A 23,144-nucleotide genomic window follows, 5' to 3' on the forward strand; every position below is an offset into this window, starting at 1 on the left:
TAACAATCCAGTGTTTCGGTAGGGATATTCGTACGTTTTCTAAACGATGAAAAATAAGTTCGATCATAATCTCATTTACTTTGCGCAATAGACCAGCCAGACAGCAAGTTAGGTTTTGCTATGTAAATATTTGATGTTCATTAACTGTGAAAAAACCCAGATTTCTAAAGAAATAAAAATCTGGAATCTGCTAAAATCTGCTAAAAATCAATCATGCGGGATGACGGCGTGGCCTTGTCATTTCAGGTGACCCGGGAAATATTTTCCTTGAAAATCTGTCCCAAAAATTTTTTCAAGGGGGGAGGGGATTTTTTTTACAAAATATTTCTTGTGACACCGATCATACACGCTGTTTTGACCTCATTTGAAGACGTCCTGGCTGTTTTTCAAGTCCCTTTCTTTTCATATAGTAATCGTGACAAAGTTTAGTCAACAACAATATAGACAGCAGGCTCAAGTGCGTGACTGCCAGACATGCGTATGGGAAACCTGATTTTACTACAGCAATTACCTGGACTGAAAAAGAATTGGGAAGTGTCGTGCAGAACGTTAGTCTGATTCAAAACTAATTTATATATGAGATGAAAAACCTCGATTTTTCATCAAAATGTAATCATTCATGGTTTGACAGCACGTGTATTATGTGTAAAAACCTCAAACTAGTTGAACCACCTTCATTTCAGTGACGTGGCCAGCCCGCAAATTTAGGCGTGCTATGTAAGTATTTCATCGTAAGCATCTTTTATTTCCTTAGAAATCTATTGTTTTTACAGTGAGTGGACGCAGAAGTATTTACATAGCACGCGCGAACTTGCCGTCTGGCTGTCCCATTGCTTCTTTCCCCGATATTGAAGAAGCCACTTCTTGGAAATTTCATTTTGACGACGTTCGGATATTTCTACGAAATATAATTCACTGCATAACCCAATTGAATTATTGCTTATCATACCCCTGGCAAATTGCTTGTGATGACGACGAAAAATACTAAAAATGTGACTCCTAACTTCATTTTATTTCAATGACGATTTTCATGAAGCTTATCTATCAATGACGTATATAATCAAGAATAAACGTTTATTGCGTCATAGAATGCATAATTGTCTCAATTGTCTCAATTACATGTTGTCTGGCTTTTGAACCTGGTCTTACACGTCATCTTTGCGGAATCAGCGAATGAAAAATTTTTTTGAAAAATAGTTAACTTTTGTGAAAGATTTTCTTTGCTGAAAATAGAAGAAAAAAATTTCGTGTTTTTGTGCTGTCTTTTTTTTCAAAATGAAAGTTTATACAATATTTACGATTACTTAAACTATCACGATATTTTAATGTTTTTATCGGCCAAAGACAATTTCATTTTATTTTCTTTACAGCGCAACGTTAAATTAAAAAACTTATGCTTCTTCTTGCCTATACACCTTATTCGTTAAAGAGGATTGACTAAATCTCCGCTTTAGTCAATCCTCGGCATCTAACCCTAACCCTAACCCCAACCCTCTTCTCCGCTTTAGTTGATCCTCGGCATCTTGTTCTTTAAGTTCCCGTTTATTTAAACTCTATCTTGAACCATCTTTCCATCTCTTCAACTGTTGCCCTCTCCTTCCCTTTGCCTTGTGAGTTCACTCAGCTTAGAATGGACTCTATGTAACCTCGGCGTGTTGCAAAAAGCGACAAAAAGTTGTTGGAGGGACATGCAACGTATAAAATACTTCAATCATGATGCCGAATTAAAAAATTACTAATAGGTTACAAATAATGTATATAAATGTTCCCCCTCGCTGCATGTTGCTTTTAAAAGTCGAACAACTGTATGAAGGGGACGGAATAAGAGGTTATGAATAGGTGATAATATTTCCATGGAGAAATAGTATTTTGTCAGTGTTGTATGTCTTGTCATTTTCCACCTCAAAAAAGCTGTTTTGTTGAACTTTTTGGAAATGTCTTAAATGATTTATAGGACCAAGCAACTATCTGTAAATTGTCGTTGTTTTTTTTTTCTTCATACATTATTTATTTAAAGCCTGTTGCAATTTTTTAATTACATCCACACAGCTAACATTTAATAGTTCTTGTTCTTTATTGGCAAACAAATAAGTTTTCTCATGCAAACGTTTCTCTTGGTTTGCCTGTATATAGAAGGTTAAACTTATCTTTAGTTTTACTTGTTTATTTATCCATTTGTTGATTTATCCCCAAATTTTGATTAAAGTTGTAGTTCCTGGACAATGCTCTTAACTCTATGCAATACTACCCAAATACATCAAAACTTGTTTAACGAGTTCGAACATTACTTTCCTGAGAAAAACATCTTTCCACTACTTAAAATATGAAAGCAATTGACCACAGGATATTGTTGAAAAAACTTTTGCTTTTCCCCGGAAGTATTTTAATTCCTTAAACAAGTTTTCTTTAAACAAGTGTCCCAAGCTCTAAAATTTTGTTATAAATCAAAAATATTCATCAATTGTTTCGAGTTTGAATTAACCGCGTCTTTGCCGAATATATAAATGTGTTGGTTGCATCGCAGTATTCGTTCATCATTATTTTGCTGGAATTTCACCACCTACAAAAGAGCAAAGTGAAGATAATTTCCAAATTATTGAGAAAATGTTATGTTATATGGAAGAGCTCTTATATTACCATTGAACTAAAATACATGGAACGCTACCTTAAGGAAATAATTGAAGCCAAATCTTACAACAGACACGCGACATCCCACCCCAGACACGCGTGTGTAGTGTTTCGAGAGATTCTCTCGCGGAGTGACAATTGATTGACTACACACGCGTGTCCGGGGTAGGATCTCGCGTGTCGGAGAAAAAATCGTGCCTTTTAAAAATTATTAGGGTTTTGTTTTACACTTAGCGTTCCACATATTTTAGTTCAATGCTTATTACTTAATTGAGAATCTTAATTAAAGTAATTCGAATGGTCTAAATACTTGATTGACCATTTTGAAATGATGTGAATGATAAAGAGAGAGGAAAAACCTTTCAAAATATTCAAATGGATCGATGAAATTATTTAGGACAGGAGTGGGCAACTTCTCCAGTCGGCGGGCCAGATTTAGGAAGATGAAGTTATTGGTTGGCCGAATTATTACATGAATAATATTCAATATTCAATGGTCGGATACAGTCGGCGGGGCAGTCAAAATCTCTTCAGTTGCCGGCCCGCGGGCCGTATGTTGCCCACCCCTGATTTAGGTTGTATCATTTCTGACAATGTGCACGAAACTACATCGACCGAGAAAAAAACCTTTTTATTGTTTTTTGTTGTACATGGAAGTAAACAATGTTGTACCTTTTTGTCCTCCAACGCGCAAAGGCCAGAAGGAAGGTCTGTTTTTGTTTGTTGTTCGTTTGGAAAGTGGTGGGGTAGATGATGTTGAGGGTGGAGTGAAAGGTTTTGTGGTGGATATTTTGGTGCGCGGTACACATTTGTCATCACACCACATGTATATAGCTCCAAGGACACGAAACTTTGAGCCAGTGATATTGTATGTATCATCTTGCACTGAGCAAATATCGTTGATGGGGTATGGTAATCGTTTACTGATGTTCAATCTTTCAACAGGGTTTGGACCTTTGCCTTCTTGATATATGTTGAACTCCACTACGGTCATTCGCTGTAAAAATATTGTACTACTTAAATTGATAAATTACCTTTAATTTCATTATTATTAGAGATTATTTTAAGAATTCAAGAACTCTGCATTTTAACATACTTACATCACTCCACATATTGAGGAGTGTCAACACAGGATTTATTTCGTATTCGGGCGATAGGTAGTCAAAAAACTTAAACGTCCTTCTCCGGGTTGGCTTCATTGTGTACGTATATGATCTTTTTAACCAACCTAATGAGCATCTGCTCTGGTTATGGTCACGCCAACTCCAACATATTTCTATGTAGTATTTGCAATTGTTCATGTTTGCATTGCATGTTTCATTGGGCTCCGATCGTGTCCACTCATTAATGATCAACCCAACGTGATACATGGCTTTTACCAAAGCTTTCTAAAGCATAAAAAAGTGGCTCACAGATAGTTTGTTTATTGGTACATTTCTTTTAACGAAACCTATGTACACCACGTATAAATACACTATAAACTTGGTTTTGCTATATGTTCTACTCAAATCGTTGCTTGCAGTAGCGTTTTTGTCTACTTTTCATTGCATGACTGGGAATGTGATAGAAATGTTAGGACAACTAAAACGATTGTATTGAAACGAGACTTCATGTTGTTAAAACACAACAGCTTTTCTCCCTATGACGTACAGTATGAAGAAAGTCTTCTTATTGTCCATGTTAATGAACGACATTGTGATGTTTTGTATAATATAATTAATGAAGTTGACAGTGTTCAAGTCAAATGAGCTTTGACTTTTTGCTTACAGATACAATCATACATTTACCACCTTTTTCTCATTATAAACCCTTGTATTTATTGGCTTTGATCACATGAAAAGACTGCAGGAAAGTATTCTGGTCATTTATTTGTCCTTGCTTCATTGAGAAGCTTTGAGACGACAAAAAGGACTCGCTAATTTGTTTAAATTAACTTAATTTTTCTTGGTTTCTAAAGCCCTTCATATTAAAAGTTTCAAACATATTTATCGTTATCATTTCTATGAGATGCATGTAGTGACATTTTCTTGACGCAAGGCAACTTCTACGAAATATAGGTGGCACATAACTCATACAAGACAGACGCGCGACGTTAGTAAATGTTTTACGTTATTTTTAAATCTTTCTTACCGGTGACGTTGGTTTGGAGTATGGTTTGGAAGGAGGTGTGGGGGGTGCTATGGTGGGTAATGTGGTGGGTAATGTGGTGGGTAATTTGGTAGTTGGTAAACTGGGTTGTGGTACACAGTTATCATCACACCACATGTATATGGCTCCGTAGACGCGAAACTTTGAGCCAGTGATATTGTATGTATTATCATGTAGTTTATTCATATCTCTGATTGGATATGGTAATCGTTTACTGATGTTCAATCTTTCAACAGGATTTGGACCTTTGCCTTCTTGATATATGTTAATTTCCACTATGGTCATTCGCTGTAAAAAAATACTTAAATTAGTGCATTGCGTTTGATTTCATCAGTATTGAAGATTGCTTCATGTTAAGTAGATTGTTTCAAGTCCTATGTTGTTAGTTGCTATTCCTTGACTACACGATATTGCGAACTTAGAATAATTTCAACTTTTATTTCACAAACACTGTCTTTAACATTACTCGCTCCAAGCCTCACGCAGACGTAAACAACTTTGCACTTTAACATACTTACATCACTCCATATATCGACGAGTTTCCACAAAGGGTTAAAATCATTTCTAGAAAAGTAGTGAAATAACGAAAACCTCCTTGTTTGGGTTGGCTTCATTGTGTACGTATATGATCTTTTTAACCAACCTAATGAGCATTTGCTCTGGTTATGGTCACGCCAACTCCAACATATTTCTATGTAGTATTTGCAATTGTTCATGTTTGCATCGCATGTTTCATTGGGCTCCGTTCGTGTCCACTGTGTAAATATCAATCCAGTGTTTCGGACTGGTTTCTAAATGATAAAATATAGATAACGTTTTCATTTGTACAGTTCTTATAACGAAACCGATACACACTACGTAAAATTACTATGTACTTGGTTATAAAAATATGTATAAAATTTTTACTTAAGTTAACAGAGTTTGAACACTTTCATTTAAAAAGGAGTTCGTTGAGATTAATTGGCTTTGATCACATGAAAAGACTGCAGGAAAATATTCTGGTCATGTATTTGTCCTTGCTTCATTGAGAAGCTTTCAGAGGACAAATCCGACTGGATGATTTCTGAGAATTAACGTAACTTTTTCTTACAGTAGCTTAGGCATATTTCATTAAGTAAATGGTTTGAACCCGGTAGTATAGTTACATGTTTGTAGATGTAGATCGTCCAGGTTAGTATAGTCCTGAGAAGGACTGTTTTTGTTGTTGTTGACTGACGTTTTAACAACCTTAGCGGTAGTCATCTTCAGAGTGAAGAAAAAAAATGAGGAATGAAAAAAAATGTAGAAAAAAAATTAGACATATTTCACTTAAAAAGTGCAAGCATATTAATCGTTATCATTTTTATGAGATGCATGGAGCGACATTTTCTTGACGCAATGAAACTTCTACGAAATGTAGGTGGCGCATAACTCATACAAGACAGACGCGCGATGTTAGTAAAGGAGTTATTTGCATAAGCGAATAATAATTTTATTGCTTCCGCGGGTTATTTTGTAGTTTAAATTGTAAATAAGAGTTATGTTAATCAAGGGGAAACAAAGAGAGGGTGGGACACACTCTTAACATATAAAAAGTACTGGGAAAGTTTGTTACTTTTACTCAAAGAATTCCGCGTGCTAAGGTCATGGAGTCCAAGGTTCATTGCGGACGCTACAAGAGCAAACCAGTGAACTCCATATATATATATATCTGGAATGATAACGACAATACATTTTATAGGTATAAAATTGAAGCCAAAGTCCTAGTCTCTTGCGCGGTTTGTACGTCAGTTCCAGTCCTTCAAAGTCGAATATTCACGCGGTTTGTACGTCAGTTTCATTCCCCTGAGTGCCAAACATACACGACCATTATAAATTTGAATACAAATTGCGAAAGCATAAACATATAAACAACATCACGACAAACAACACACGAGGCCAACTCCTCGCAAAAGGTTATTTTTTACAGCTGAAACTTTACTACAGTTCGTTGTAACTTACAACTTGTAACGAGGAAAAGCCAACTGAAAATTACACTGTATGCTAAAAAAACAATACAATAGAAAATATGACGAAAAAATATTCAAGCATAAATTTTTCTTTCGTCGGAAGGTAAATTTTCAAACGGTGTCAGACAGTGTTTGTCTTTTTTTGTCATTTCAGTGGATTTAAAGATCTGTTTTTCCGAAGAAAAAAGAAACTTGAATATCCAGTTTCATAAAAAATATTGAGTCTATAACTCGCATTTTTACTTTTTACAGAGCGATTGTATTTTTCATCGATTTTGATAGTGCTTGAAATACTAAATGGTTGTCATCTCGATATCAATAATTGAATATCCTTAAAGACTTTACATGTTTGTAAATGTAGATCGTCCAGGTTGGTATAGTCCTGAGAAGGACTGTTTTTGTTGTTGTTGACTGACGTTTCGACAATCTTAGCGGTAGTCGTCTTCAGAGTCAAAAAAATTACTCTAAGTAGTCATCGCTAAGATTGTCGAAACGTCAGTCAACAACAACAAAAACAGTCCTTCTCAGGACTATACCAACCTGGACGATCTACATTTACAAACATGTAACGATACTCCCGGGTTCAAACCATTTACCGTAAAGACTTTACTACAGTTCGTTGTATGGTATTGTATTGTTTTTTTAGCATACAGTGTAATTACGCTCTGATCAAGATCCGAACTCTACCATTACCAAGGGACAAATGATTAAAAAAAATTAACATGAACACGCGAGAGACTAGAGCCTGACGTGTAATGACGAATGATGACGACAAATATTTTTTTGGCTTCGGTTATCATTCCAGTTATTCAAATGTCGAGTTCACTGGAGCAAACAGGATGTTTTCTACAGTTATTTGCATTTTGTTCACATGCACGTAGTATGATTCACGTGCACAGGTATTAGCCTTATAGGTTATGCACAAACAAATCACATATCATTCAGCAGGTGGCCGTCGCCAGGTGAAATTTATCGTAAAATCCACCCTTCCCTCCCTCCCTTTCTCTCTGTGATTTTGCATGTACTATTTAGACTTGTTTCCGAGGTGGCGTTTTTATCACCCCACCTTTTCTGTGCTATACAGAAAAACTTTATTCGTAAAGATTCTTGTTTAAATTGTGTAAAATAATTAATTTATATTATGTTATACTTGTTATTTCTATTTTAATAAATCGGCATGTGCTTTCACACATTGCCAATTTTTACCCAAAAGAGAGTACTCTTTAATGTCATGCGCACTGAAAACAGAGCTCATCAGCCCAAGAACCTCCTTGAATTTCGATTTGTTATGCTTAAGCGGAAGCGATAAATGTTTTACGTTATTTTTAAATCTTTCTTACCGGTGACGTTGGTTTGGAGTATGGTTTGGAAGGAGGTGTGGAGGGTGCTATGGTGGGTAATGTGGTGGTAAATGTGGTGGGTAATGTGGTGGGTAATTTGGTAGTTGGTAAACTGGGTTGTGGTACACAGTTATCATCACACCACATGTATATGGCTCCGTAGACGCGGAACTTTGAGCCAGTGATGTTGTATGTATCATCATGTAGTTTATTCATATCTCTGATTGGATATGGTAATCGTTTACTGATGTTCAATCTTTCAACAGGATTTGGACCTTTGCCTTCTTGATATATGTTGATTTCCACTATGGTCATTCGCTGCAAAAAAATACTTAATCTAGTGCATTGTGTTTGATTTCATCGGTATTGAAGATTGTTTCATGTTTAGTAGATTGTTTCAAGTCCTATGTTGTTAGTTGCTATTCCTTGACTACACGATATTGCGAACTTAGAATAATTTCAACTTTTATTTCACAAACACTGTCTTTAACATTACTCGCTCCAAGCCTCACGCAGACGTAAACAACTTTGCATTTTAACATACTTACATCACTCCATATATCGACGAGTTTCCACAAAGGGTTATAATCATTTCTAGAAAAGTAGTGAAATAACGAAAACCTCCTTGTTTGGGTTGGCTTCATTGTGTACGTATATGATCTTTTTAACCAAGCTAAAAAGCATCTGCTCTGGTTATGGTCACGCCAACTCCAACATATTTCTATGTAGTATTTGCAATTGTTCATGTTTGCATCGCATGTTGCATTGGGCTCCGTTCGTGTCCACTCTGTAAATAACAATCCAGTGTTTCGGTATGGTTTCTAAATGATAAAAATATGGATAACGTTTTCATTAGTACAGTTCTTATAACGAAACCGATATACGCTATACGTTTAAACACAATATATATAATTGGTTTTTGTCTAATCTACAGACAAATACATGACCGCAATATTTTGTAGTCTTTGTCTAATACATGACTACAAAATATTGTGGTCATGTATTTGTCCTTGCTTCATTGAGAAGCTTTCAGAGGACAAATCCGACTCGATGATCTCTGAGAATTAACGTAACTTTTTCTTACAGTAGCTTAGGCATATTTCATATTAAAAAGTGCCAAATGTATTAGTCGTTATCATTTTTCTAACATGGAGCGACATTTTCTTGACGCAATGAAACTTCCGCAAAATATAGGTAGCATAACTCATACAAGACCGAAGAGCGATACTGCTATATGTTCTACATTGTTTTTACATCTCACTTACTTACCGACGACAATATACTTGTGGTGATTGCGAAAAATGTGAATATTACGATTCCCAACTTCATTTTTAGGTTTAAGACGTTTTCGAATAAAAAGCATATGATAAACCTTTCGTTGAATCACCAGATGAAAAAAAAATAATCACGATGTTATATGATACATTCTGTATTTTTTACAAACAGTTTTTAAGCTTAGAAAACTCGTGTGTCTGTCATATGTTGCTTCGTTTTATAGTCACCTCCTTTATCATTGCAAATTTTCTTTTGTTTTTAACGGAAGGGCACATGGCGAAGTCAGCACGCTAAATGGGCGAGAGGGGAAGACATTTATATATTCAGCTCTGTCCTACTGGTTTCTTTTGAAAAGAAATCATTGGTGTAAACCATTTAAAGTTAATGTAATGGGGATATTTTATTTTTTAATGTTTACATGGTTCCTTTTGTATCTACTTGTGATTGATAAAATGTTAAGCTTTTTCTTTGTCAACGATTTTGAAATTTTAGTGAAATATGAAATGGTTCACAAAATACTCATCTATAATTATCATTCCATAAACATCATGTTCAGTATTTGGGTTTTTGTTGAGCTTAAATTATTGTGATGTATTATGTATTATGTATGGTGTATTATGTATTATGTATTATGTTTTATGTGTTATGTATTGTGTATTATATATTGTGTAATATGTATTATGTATTATGTATTATGTATTGTGCGTTGTGTATTATGTATTGTGTATTATGTATTAAGTATGGTGTATTATGTATTGTGTGTTATGTATTAAGTATGGTGTATTGTATTGTGTGGCTTTGCAGTGGATAAACGCTAGTTGGTGACCAAATGCGAAGTTTTGAAGTTTTGAATTGTTCGGAATTTCTCGATGTAAAAAAACTGATGCCAATTTAATTGTATACGATTTATGATTAGTAGAACAGTCAAAAAGTTTATAAATATTATTTATTTGATGAAACTACAATCTGGTAATTGCCGTCAAACTATTTTTATCCTTCCATATTTCTACACGCTTGCATCATCTACACACCAGCTATCGTTGTAGTTTAGGACAGCAAATTACTTTACTCGTCATAAATGTTTCACTTGATTCGCCTTTAGAAGGCTTAACTCGGCTTAACTTATATTTGTTTACGTGTGACTTAATTATCTATCCATTAATTTGTTTATTTATCCAAATATTTTGGTCAAAGTTAAACTCCCACTGCACTTTCCCCAACACTGCCTATAAATTTGCTTAACGAATTGGCGAATTGCATCACGGGAAAAACCAATTCCCACCTCACAAATTATGGAAAGAATCAAAGACACGATATTACCCAATAAAATTTCTGCGTTTTTAAAAAATATTTATTCGTTAAAGAAGCTCCTTTAAACAAGCGACACACCATCTAACATTGTGTTTTTGTTTTCACTAAATCCAACATATTTATTGCTTTTTCAGCTTGTTTTGTGTTTGAATCCTCCTCGTCTTTGCCGAATGCAATCTTGTTTTCGATTAGGAATGTGTTTGTTGTATTGCGGTTTTGGTCTGTCGTCCTTATCTTGGCAAAATGCGACCATCTATAAAGGAGCGAACAAAGGATGTATTCATTTTATTGATTATATTGTAGCTATATTGAACTAAAAGCTATATAGGAGTTATTTGCATAAGCGAATAATAACTTTAATGCTTCCGCGGGTTATTTTGTAGTTTAAATTGTAAATAGGAGATATGTTAATCAAGACACACTCTTAACATACACAAAGTACTGGGAAAGTTTGTTACTATTTAGTTTATTTACTCAAAGCAGTCCGCGTGCTAAGGTCATGAAGTTCAAGGTTTATTGCGGACGCTGGAAAAGCAAAAAGGCTGTTTGCTACAATTATTTGCATTTTGTTCACATGCACATCGTGTGTTTCACGTGCACAGGTGTTAGCCTTATAGGTAATGCACAAACTAGTCACATATCATTCAGCAAGTGGCCGTCGCCAGGTGAAGTTTAAGGAAAAGTCCGCATCACCAAGGGAGTTACGGTAAATCATCATAGGCGTACGGGGTGGGTGGGCTGGGGGGGCTGCAGCCCCCCCAATTTCTCGAGAATTTGTGTATTCGGGCAAGCATTTACATGATATTCTGGCAAGATACTTACTACAGTTTTTAAATTTTCAATATTAATCTACATCATTTCTAGATCATAAACTGCTTCGGTTCTTGAGCGTGAACGGTCTTTAATGGATGGTTTTAAATTGTTTAAATTACTTAAATTTCAGGAGGTAAAATAAAAATCGCGTAAAGTGATTGGGTGCAAAATTTTTCTTGAGACATAATAGGAGAATTTTACATCCGCCCCATTATAATATAAACAAATTACGTCACGAGAAATCGGTCTATTTACTAGCGATATTGCGACGAATATATTCGGTGTTTACAACTTTTAAACGAACACGAACGCCGATATTTTCAATCAGAGCAAAGCTTTTGGTATTAAATTTATCCACATAACGTTCTCCATTTATAAAAAAGGGCTGAGGTCAGTAAAAGTCTTGAAATGTCTTGAAATTGCGAAAAATCGTCTCCCACACGCTATCCGTTATACATTAATATATAGATTAACAATCGCTGCGATCCCCAAAAGTGATTTTAATTTTTGCATGAAAATTAGGCTTCGTATGGAGAGGCACTGTCCATTCCATTGATTAGATTAGTGCCATTCACTCTATGATTGTTGTTCAAGGAAACTATTATCCACAAGGGGAAAACATTTAGTAGCCAAGCTCTAATAAAGCGTACATATGGCGTCTCGTAAACGACCGTATCGACATCGCGTTTGGTGCGAGGAATGCAGCAAGGAAATTGACAGTGATTATAAGGAGGTCCACTTTCGACGAGTTCACAATAATGAAAAAGTTAAGTGTCATCGAGTGATGGATTCATCGGATTTATCGCAGTCAAAGATCAGTGGTTTCTTTGTAAAAAGTAACATGACAACCAAGGATGATAACCTAACCTTACAGGAAACAGAATCGAGTGCTAGTAAAGATTTAGCAGCCACTGGGTCTTTTGAGGAAAATCTACCTGAGATTAATTTGAAGGAGCCCATAAGCGAAGACCAAACGGAACCAATGAGAACGTTTATTGATGTTGATGAATTAAATCCACTGACGCAGTTCAGAGAAAATAAAGAATTGAATACGGTCACGGATAATGAAAATCTTACTTCCAGTGACGCACTGTTCATCGAAGAATTTAACTTAAATCAAAATATACAACGCGTTGCAACACCAGAATCAACGACGACGTCTAACACTCTAGACACAACAGCAATACAAGATTTAGATTCAACAGCATCTGTTCTAAATGAACAGACTAGAAAGGTTTCCTTAACAGTATGAATGAAGAAGAGATTTCCACCTTGCACGCCCCAAAACAGCCTATATTAGGTGAATATCCTGCACGAAAATTCGGCAGTGAAACATTTGTGCGACGATTTCAGCCTGAATGGTACAAGAAATATCCATGGATTAGTTACGAAGTGGATAAAGATGCATGCGTTTGTTTTGCCTGTAAAGAATTTGGGAAGAATACTTCATTTGTGCTTACAAATTGGAAGAAGTCGTCAAAGCTGGCAAAACATGGCAAGAGTGAGAACCACGTCAGATCCATGACAAGATGGCTCCAGTTTAAAGCAATGGAAAGAAAGAAAACCTCCGTACTACAACAGCTGAATAGTGCACACCAGGACCAGGTTGCTATTAACAGACAATACTTAAAAGTAATCATACAATCTTTGATGTACACTGCACAACAAAATGTTGCAATTAGAGGTCATGAAGAGATTCGGGGTGATATATGGGAGATATCTGATATAAATAGAGGAAACTTTCTCGAGTTACTTTGCATAAGATGCAACGATTTGCCTTGGCTGAAATCTAAACTTCAAAGCCAGCTGCAGACACATGCTCAGTGGACATCCCCTGCTATTCAAAATGAACTACTGGAAATAGTAGCAAGTGTCATGCTTGAGAGGATAGCAGAAGAAGCAAGAAGTAGCGACTACTACGGAATAGTTGTCGATGAAACGGCAGACATCAGTCGAACAGAGCAATTATCTCTTTTCCTCAGATATGTTTTCAATGGCGAAACCAAAGAGACATTCACTGGTTTCTATTCAACCAAATCTACGGAAGGAGAAGTATTGTATGAGCTGTTAAAGACAGCCATTGGCAGGCTAGAGTTGACATTGGAAAACATTGTCGCAGAATGCTTTGATGGCGCTGCAAATATGAGTGGCCCTCGCAAAGGACTTGCTGCACGCATGAAGGAGTGCTCACCTCTTAGCATCTATGTTCACTGCCATGGGCATCGGCTTAACTTGGCGCTACAAGATACGATGACTACAATTGAGCCACTTCAGAAAGCTTTAGGTGTGATCCAGAGTCTCCATAATTTCTTGGAAGGAAGTCCCAACGCCACTCCATCTTCAATGACATCAAGGTCGAAGATGAGGACGAAGATATTACACTGACTATTAAATCGCAGAGTGCTACTAGATGGTCTTGTCGTTGGGCAGCTGTAAAAGCAGTAGTAAACCAATTACCTAAGATCATCGAGGTTCTCCTTACACTCTCAAAAGATCGCGATCCGAAGACCTACAATGACAGCAATTCGCTACTTAACTCGATTTGCGACTTTCGGTTCGTTTTTGGTTTGATGGTATTAAAGGTTATTTTATCTAACACCGATGGTTTGAGCAGGTACCTACAAGGAAAGCAAATGGATGTCGCCACAGCAAAGAAGAGTGTTGATGGCGTGATTAAGACATTAATTGGATGTCGTTCCCTCGAAAATTTCGAACTGTTATGGTCACGGGCTGAAATCATAGCACACAAAATTAAGGAGCAAATTGAAGGTACAGAATTCAATTTCAAAGATGCAAAAGTACCAAGATTCCAACAGCCGTCACGGCGGCTCCAAGCTCGTCGGTGAAATGGCTGAAGTAAATGCAGAAGTGGAAAATCGAACAGAAAAGATTACTATCGTATCACATGCTACTACCTAAGCATTGACAAGATTGTGGCGGAGATGAAATCAAGATTTGAAGGTAGTGATCAAGAGGTCCTATTGGCACTTGCAGATATTGTGTTCAACAGGTCTCCAACCACGGCGAATGTTGAGTTGGTATCACACTTCTATGGTATCGACAGTGAGCTTCTTAGTAGCGAGAAAAATGTCTTTGAGAATATTGACGTTGATTTCCCTTGTGCTGAGAGAGAAAACGCTGCCAAAATTGTTAAGAGAATGTTCGAAAATGGTGTTCATGAAGTCCTGCCTGTGGCTTACAAAGTATTTTCGATTCTGGCCGCGATCCCGGCAACATCCTGCTCAGCAGAAAGATCTTTTAGCGCTCTTCGTCGCTTAAAACCTATCTTCGAAGTACAATTGGTCAAAACGGTTAAACAGCATTGCCCTAATCAATGTGGAAAGAGCCTATGCAAATAGTACTTTAAAGAACGACATGGAAAAGATAATTAACATTTTGGACAGCGACGTAATCGTAAATCTTATTTCTTTTAGTCTTAGATCGTCGCACATTTAACTAACTAAATTTCTTCTGCGTCTAGTGTTATATATGACAAAATTTCAAATATCAAATAAAATGTAGTTACTTTCGTAGCATCCTCTTAGCAAATTGTAATGATTTTAGCTTATTAATTGAGATGGCCAGAGACAACATAAGAATATCTATGACGTCATACGTCATATGACGTCATATAATTCGGGCAAATTTAGTCCAGCTCCCCCTAAAAATATGTGCCCGTACGCCTATGTAAATCATTACTGCATTCGTTTGACACTGTCTGTAAAGGCAGATTTGAATCTTTGGAAATCTTTTATCGATGATTTTAACGGTCGGTCATTTTTTCTTTCCGACTATTGGCTTCCATTTAATGTTTTAAATTTTTACACAGATGCTTCTGCAAGCTTTGGCTTTGGAGCCATTTTCGGTAAATTTTGGTCTTACGCGGGGCCTGGCCTGAGCACTGGAAAAAATTAAACATCGTTATTTTGGAATTTTACCCAATCGTTCAAAGCGTATTGTTATGGGGTCACCTTTTGCGTGATCAACGCGTACTATTTCACACAGACAACGCAGCATTGGTCGAATTTATAAATAGATCTACCTCTCGGGACCCGACAGTGATGATATTTGTTCGTCGCCTGGTGCTGGTTTGTTTAAAATTTAACATTTTGTTCCGTGCCAAACATATACAAGGTGTGTTAAACCATCTAGCTGATGCCTTGTCGCGTTTTCAGGTTTCAAAATTTAAAGAGCTAGCCCCCGCGAACGTTCACACTTTACCGTCGGTTGCTCCCGAACATCTACTACCGCACAATTGGAAGCTGTAACTTTTATTTTACTACAATCTAGTTTGCAGCCATCGTCAGTCCCCACTTATCGTCGTCCTTGGAAATTATACGACAATTTTCGCACAAGGCTCTTCAAAGAGCTGTAATTTCACTTCCCATTTCATCGACAGATTTGAGTTTATTTATTGCTTTCTTGTTCCAACGTAAGTATGCGCCTTCTACGGTGCTTACATATGTGTCTGCGCTTGGGTACTGTCATCGACTGGCGGATTACCCTGACCCTAGTAAAGCTTTTTGGATTGTTCAGATTTTAAAAGGCTAAAAAAACACAGGAACTCGAATTGATTCTCGGTGGCCAATCACTATGCCCTTACTTCGCAGCATTCTGCGGAATATAGCAACATTAACTTCCACTGTGTGTATGACAAGAGGCTTTTTCAATCCATGTGTACCACTGCATTTTTTTGCCTTTTTACGTATAGGGGAGATTTCAACTTGCCATAGGTCACCTTCAGTTATCAATATTAACCAGGTAATTAAGGTGGTCGATGAAACTAATAAACTAATTGAAATTAAGATAACATTAAATGACTTCAAACATTCGTATAACGAACGACCTGCCGTTCTGACGTTATCGCGTCGTTCAGATATCTGTCCGGTCCAAAGCTTGCTGGATTACTTTTCTGTTCGAGATTCCTCTAATGAACCGTTGTTTCAACAAAGTTCAGGTAACCCTGTTCCACGCACTTTATTTACAAATTTCTTAGCTTCAGTGTTTAGAGCGTGTGGCCTGGATTCATCCAAATGCAAAGGGCATAGTTTTCGGATCGGAGCAGCTACGTTTGCAGCAGAGCGGGGTTTTTCTGATGCCCAGATTCGTGCGATGGGTCGTTGGCGATCGGATGCATTTCACAAATACATTAGAGCTCCAAGTTTAAATGTTTCTTTGTTGTAATGGCTGGGGACTTACGGTGGCTAGATTCTTGTTTGGCAAGACGAATGATCATAGTACATATTCTGTTGTAGTTGAGGTTAGGCGAAATGATCTTACTTGTTGTCGTGTAGCTGATGCAGGGGCTAGGCCAGCGGCTGCATGATTTCTTTTTGCATTGTGTTCATTCTGAGTTCGGATGCAGGGGCTACGTTCACAATTAACAGCAAAGCATGTGGGATTGATATATCTTTATCTCATTCTTATATTAACAGTTGTGGTACGTTCATAGTTATTAGGTCTCATCTTCTTAAACATTTGTCTTGCTCGTTTAAGAAATTATTAGTGTTCTTACATGTTTATTGTGCAGGCGTTTCCGCGGCTGATGGGTTGGGGCGGCCTCCTTAGCTCAAGAGGCTTATGGCGTTTTTATCACCCACCTTTTCTGTGCTATACAGAAAAGCTTTATTCGTAAAGATTTTTGCTTAAATTCTGTAAAATAATTAATTTAGGTTATGTTATATTTGTTATTTCTATTTAAATAAATTGGCATGTGCTTTCACACATTGCCAATTTTTACCCAAAAGAGAGTACTCTTTAATGTCATGCGCGCAGAAAACAGAGCTCATCAGCCTCAGAAACTCCTTTGAATTTTGACTTGTTATGATTAAGCGGAAGCGATAAATAGTTAATTTGCTAAAGCTCCCTTTTGTGTTATTTAATACAACACCAAGCGCGTGGGTGTGGTAAGAAATACTTAGAAAATTAAACAAAACTGATTCGAAGAGTCGATAGCCGTCATTTTCAACTTATTCGAGAAATGTTATGTTGTGCGTGAAAGACCTTTGCATACCTTTTGAAATTTTTAAAATTTTTAAATGAACTTAATGTTTGAACCCCAAAAAGCCACCAAAATTCACGCATGCGTGGATCAATAAAACTACGTGACAATGTGTATACCAATTAAAGTACATCTAAAAAACGATGAAATTTTTTGTTTTTGGCATCCACAACCCAAGCCGATGTTTTACCTTTTTACCCGCCAAATCGCAATAGCCAAGAGGAAGATCACACCACATAATGACGTTAATACGATCGTGGGTATTATCCATTTGGATAGATGTGATGATTTATTGTCATGTTGATCTTCGTTTTGCTTATTATCTTTTGTTGGACTTGTATATGCTGCATTTTTAAACGTTTTCATTGGTTGCTTGGTGTTTTGATCTGGTGTGGAGACTGATTTTGAAGTTGGTTTGGAGGTAGGTTTGGACATTGGTTTGGATGTTGGTTTGGACGTTGGTTTAGAAGTTGGTTTGGACGTTGGTTTAGATGTTGGTTTGGACGTTGGCTTGGACGTTGGTTTGGAAGTTGGTTTAGACTTTGGTTTAGACGTTGGTTTGGAGGTTGTTTTGGAAGAAGCTGTGGTAGGCACAGTGGTGGGTGGTACACAGTTATCATCACACCACATGTATATGGCTCCATAGACGCGAAACTTACAACCAGTGATGTTGAATGGATCATCATATAGTTTATTCATATCTCTGATTGGAAGTTGTAATCGTTTACTGATGTTCAATCTTTCAACAGGATTTGGACCTTTGCCTTCTTGATATATGTTAAACTCCACTACGGTCATTCGCTGTAAAAAAATACTTAAATTAATGCAGTGCGTTTGATTTCATCGGTATTGAAGATTGCTTCATGTTTAGTAGATTGTTTCAAGTCCTATGTTGTTTGTTGCTATTTCTTGACTACACGATACTGCGAACTTAGAATAATTTCAACTTTTATTTCACAAACACTGTCTTTAACATAACTCGCTCCAAGCCTCGTGCTGACGTAAACAATTTTGCATTTTAACATACTTACATCTCTCCACATATCGACGAGTGTCCACACAGGATTAAAAACATTCTTGGAAAAGTAGTCATATAACAAAAACCTCCTTGTTTGGGTTGGCTTCATTGTGTACGTATATGATCTTTTTAACCAACCTAATGAGCATCTGCTCTGGTTATAGTCACGCCAACTCCAACATATTTCTATGTAGTATTTGCAATTGTTCATGTTTGCATCGCATGTTTCATTGGGCTCCGTTCGTGTCCACTGTGTAAATAACAATCCAGTGTTTCGGACAGCATGTGCGAAAGGTTTCTAAAGGATGAAGAATAAAGTCGATCGTAATCTCTTTTACTTTACGCAGTAGACCAGCCAGACCCTTGCCCGTGCCTTACCCTTGCCATATTTCCCAGGAAGTCTGTCCCAAAAAATATTTCCGTGGGGGTGGGGGTGGAAAAATTTCCTGTGACACCGATTATACACGTTGTTTTGACCGCCAAGCTCAGGTGCGTGGCTGCTAGACATGCGCATGGGAATACTGATCTGTATGCTTATTGTGTCGACTGTGTAAATAACAAAACAGAGTTTCGAAATGCTTTCTAAATATGAAAATATGGATAACGTTTTCATTGGTAATGAAACCAATCTACACTACGTATAAACACATTATATATACTTGTTTTTTGTATAATTGGATGACGGGAACAGCTTGGGAAAGTTACAAAAATAACACTGTGAAATAAACGAGGTGGGGTTTCTTCATTGCACTTTCTCACAGTCGTCACAATCTCCTAGTCGTAAGAACAACAGACGCAAGCGAGGCTTCGTCTGCATTTTTCTCCACATGATGTTTAAAAAGACTTCAAAATTTGCCCCGTTGTTAGCATTACATAATGTAAATATAGAGAATACAAGTTGTTATATTTCACGTAGTTATTAAAGTTGATAGGGATTTTTTGCTTCCACTCTAAAGAGTTTAAATACATGACGTGTTGATTTACTTGGATTGTCCTTATCACACCTCGATATACTCATTAATTGTGACCAATTGAAAATATTCCTGTCAAGTATTTGTCGCTCCTTCAGGCGGTTTTACACGCGTCAAATCTCAACCAGATTTGTTAAAATCACAATAACTTTTTCTTACTTTCCCTTAACACCTGAACGACTAGATAATACAATAATATCAAACGTTCTTCGCATAATAAGCTGACATGGAAATTGTTTTTTTTGAAATTCTCGAGACATTTTCTTGACGCAATATGCTCCTTTCGCGAAACATAATTAGGTTATATAATAGTCGCGCGACTTTAAAATGTGTTTTAAATTACATCGTACTTACAGGAGTCAAATTCGTTGCAATGATAGCAAAAAATGTGACGATCAATCCCAAATTCATTTCAAATTCAAGACAGTTTTTGAAGAAAATGCATACGATGAACGTCTTGTTTGATCTCTAGCTAAAAAATAATTTACCTTCGTCATCTGATACGTTTTTATTGTACAAACAATCTGCTAATTGAAATAACTCATGTGTGTCTACGAGTTCGTTTTATTTGAAAATCTTCTTTATAACAGTGACTTTATTCTTGGAGAAACGCATCAATCGCTTTTTTCACACGCATAAATCATAAGCTGATCATTTTAGGCTAAAATACAACGTGATTATTTTAATGTGTTTTTTGAACACCGTTTGCATTAGCCTGAAAAAAATTAATCGTTGATTATATGAATGTTTGGAATTCCCCAATTGCCAACAGCTTTAAAGTTAGTAAGGAGTATGAATTTGTAATTTATTCGGGGCATTGGTATGTTTTAACAAAACCCCATGAACATAACGTGTAATTTTTCAGGCTATGGTAATTTATTCTGGGCATTGGTGTGTTTTATCCAAACATAACGTGTAATTTTTAAGGCTATGGTAATTTATTCTGGGTATTGGTGTGTTTTATCCAAACCCCATGAACATAACGTGTAATTTTTCAGGCTATGGGGGACTCTGTAATCTGTGCCTTTATAAAAATGCTCTAAATTTAATTCTCTCATGGGAACTTAAAGAAAAGCGTAGAAATTCAAATAGTTGGAACTTTGCTCGAAACGAAGCTGCAGTTTTATTGCTACCGTTTTGCAGTTGACTTTCGAAATCTTTCTCTTATTGAAAAATTGTGTATAGATTTGTCAACCAAAGTGTAGCCTATTCATCAATTATAAATCATCCTATTTATTTAATACGAGGTTAAAAAAGGCAAAAGTTATAGGTCATTGTAGGAAAAATCTTTGTCTGTTTGGCCATATGCATTCTTACTCCGCATAAATATTTAAAACTATATAGACATACATGAACTATAGTTGCCTCTACTTGCAGAAACCTTTCATAAGCTGACACCTCACATAGGCGGACACTAGATCGTTATCCAAAGAGTGTCTGTATACGGAAGGTTTGACTTCAACGACAGACGAGATCATTATCTTCATGTATCGTCTGGTTACGAAGTGAAGTTACCTTATAAGGTATAAATATATTTTTTATTTTGCGAACTTGATGCTAAATTATCTCGTTTCGAGACTGCAACTGTTTTCTACATTTGTTAATGCAGCATCGTAATAAAAAAACATTTTTTTCGCACCTCACAAAAAAAGTACGTCTATTCAAAAGTATCCACAGTAAACAAAAGCAACCAATGTAAATTAACAGTTAAAAGGAAAGAAAAGATCACAAGACGGAATGCAGTTAATGTGGTCGTTTTTATTCTTGACCTCAATGGCTGTAGTGGTGATGAGCTTTAGGATGAGTTGATACATGATGTGGTTTTTGTAGTGGATGGTGTCGTGGACGGTGTGGAGAATGTTATGGAGAGTGGTGCTGAGATAGGTATGAAGATTGGTATGAAGGATGGTAAGAAGGAGGAAGAGGAATGGAAGGGAGGATGGTGGAGAAGGAATGGATGTGGTAGGATGGATGGAAGGAAGGAAGTGGAAGATGGATGGAAGGGAGGGATGGATGGAATGAAGGAATGGTATGGAGGAAGGGGATAGGAGAGGATGGTATGAAGAATGGTGTGTAGGATGGCACGGAAGAGGGCGTGGAGGATGGTGTGAAAGATGGTGTTGAGGATGGTATAAAGGTTGGTAAGTCGTATGGAGGATGGTATGGAGAGTCGTACGGAGTTGGGTATAAAGATGGTGTGGGGGATGGTGTGGAGAGTTGTATGAAGGATGGTGTGGAGGAATATACGCAAGGTAATATGTTGTGCAGGGTGGTGATATGGTGTGGAGAGATATAGTGTAAAGGACAATGTTTATGTCATTGATAGAAGTGTTAACACTGGCGATTCCGTAAACTAAACTTTGATTGTTACGGCCGATGATATTTATTCAAAAACTGACTCCTAAAATCAAAAACCATTCACATTTCGATAAAATTCAACAATCGCTGAAAAAAATGACAACAAATCAATATACTCGTTATAAATGTTTTACTTGGCGTTCCTTTATAAAGCTTAACTTAAGCTAAAGAATATTTATATTTACTTGGATGTAAAACTATTCAACCAATTAAGTCGTTGCTTCAACCACTTTCCACAACGTCAATTATTTAAACAATCACTGACGCGATATTGTCTTCAAGAATTTTACTATTGTCTATAAAACTCACAATTGCACGTTCCTCTAAGCAAGTACAGCACGTCTTAAAAATTTGATTTCGTTTCCATTAAATCCAACATATCTATCATTTGGTCATCTTGTTTGGAATTTAAATTATCGGCATCATTGCCGTATACCATCTTGTATTTGAATATTTCTGTGTTGCTCGCATTGTGTTGTTGATCTGTCGTTTTTATGTCGGCCGATTGTGACTTTCTATAAACGAGCCAAAATAGAATAATTCAAAACTATACTGATGCAATATTAATAACAAACATGTATATATGTTTGTAAATGATGATCGTCCAGGTTAATAAAGTCCTGAGAAGGACTGTTTTTGTTGTTGTTGACTGACGTTTCGACAACCTTAGCGGTAGTCATCTTCAGAGTCAAAAAGTCATCTTCAGAGTCAAAAAGTCATCTTCAGAGTCAAAAAGTCATCTTCAGAGTCATTTTTGACTTTGAAGATGACTACCGCTAAGGTTGTCGAAACGTCAGTCAACAACAACAAAAACAGTCCTTCTCAGGACTTTATTAACCTGGACGATCATCATTTACAAACATATAACGATACTCCCGGGTTCAAACCATTTACTTTAAACATGTATATATCAGTTACGTGTCAACTTATTTGAATTATTGTATTGTTCGTTGGAGTTTTGGACGCTTTTCAAAAAGTGTGCGGGCTCCATGCTAATGATGTGATAACTCATGAAAGTGTTACACTAGCAATGTTGATACTTGCTTTTAGTTTGTTTTTTTTAATCTGTTTTTTACATCATCATGGCAAAGCAAAGATCCTGCTCGTTGATGTAAAAATTCTAAAACCTGCCATTCCATATGTCGTAAACGTCAAGCAAAACGTTACATTTGTGGGTGCCCTTCTAATAGGGAACACCCACTCTCCAAAAGAAGTATTTTCTCTGATAAATTTTCCGTGTGCGTACATATATTAATTGGGCATGTCTATACAACCGTTGTTATGAATATATTC

At 36.6% G+C, this 23,144-nt stretch overlaps 1 protein-coding gene across 3 annotated transcripts in view; it reads right to left on the bottom strand.

The window, feature by feature from the left end:
- Positions 1-1,984: 1,984 nt before the first annotated feature.
- LOC124436972 overlaps positions 1,985-23,144 on the bottom strand; it is a 43,260-nt gene continuing 22,100 nt past the window's right edge. For 2 of the 3 annotated variants that reach the window (XM_046986965.1, XM_046986964.1), the window contains 7 exons: positions 18,536-18,820; positions 8,105-8,422; positions 5,295-5,567; positions 4,759-5,064; positions 3,729-4,016; positions 3,301-3,625; positions 1,985-2,560 (listed from right to left, as the gene is read on the bottom strand). In XM_046986965.1, coding sequence (XP_046842921.1) covers positions 2,538-2,560; positions 3,301-3,625; positions 3,729-4,016; positions 4,759-5,064; positions 5,295-5,567; positions 8,105-8,422; positions 18,536-18,820 — 1,818 coding nt within the window. In that variant the 3' untranslated portion in view covers positions 1,985-2,537. Of the gene's footprint in view, positions 2,561-3,300; positions 3,626-3,728; positions 4,017-4,758; positions 5,065-5,294; positions 5,568-8,104; positions 8,423-18,044; positions 18,306-18,535; positions 18,821-23,144 lie in introns of all 3 variants that reach the window. The other variant, XM_046986966.1, reaches the window with a different exon arrangement.

This window comes from Xenia sp. Carnegie-2017, unplaced genomic scaffold (genome assembly GCF_021976095.1).
Source record: "Xenia sp. Carnegie-2017 unplaced genomic scaffold, XeniaSp_v1 HiC_scaffold_16, whole genome shotgun sequence".
Taxonomy (NCBI): domain Eukaryota; kingdom Metazoa; phylum Cnidaria; class Anthozoa; order Malacalcyonacea; family Xeniidae; genus Xenia; species Xenia sp. Carnegie-2017.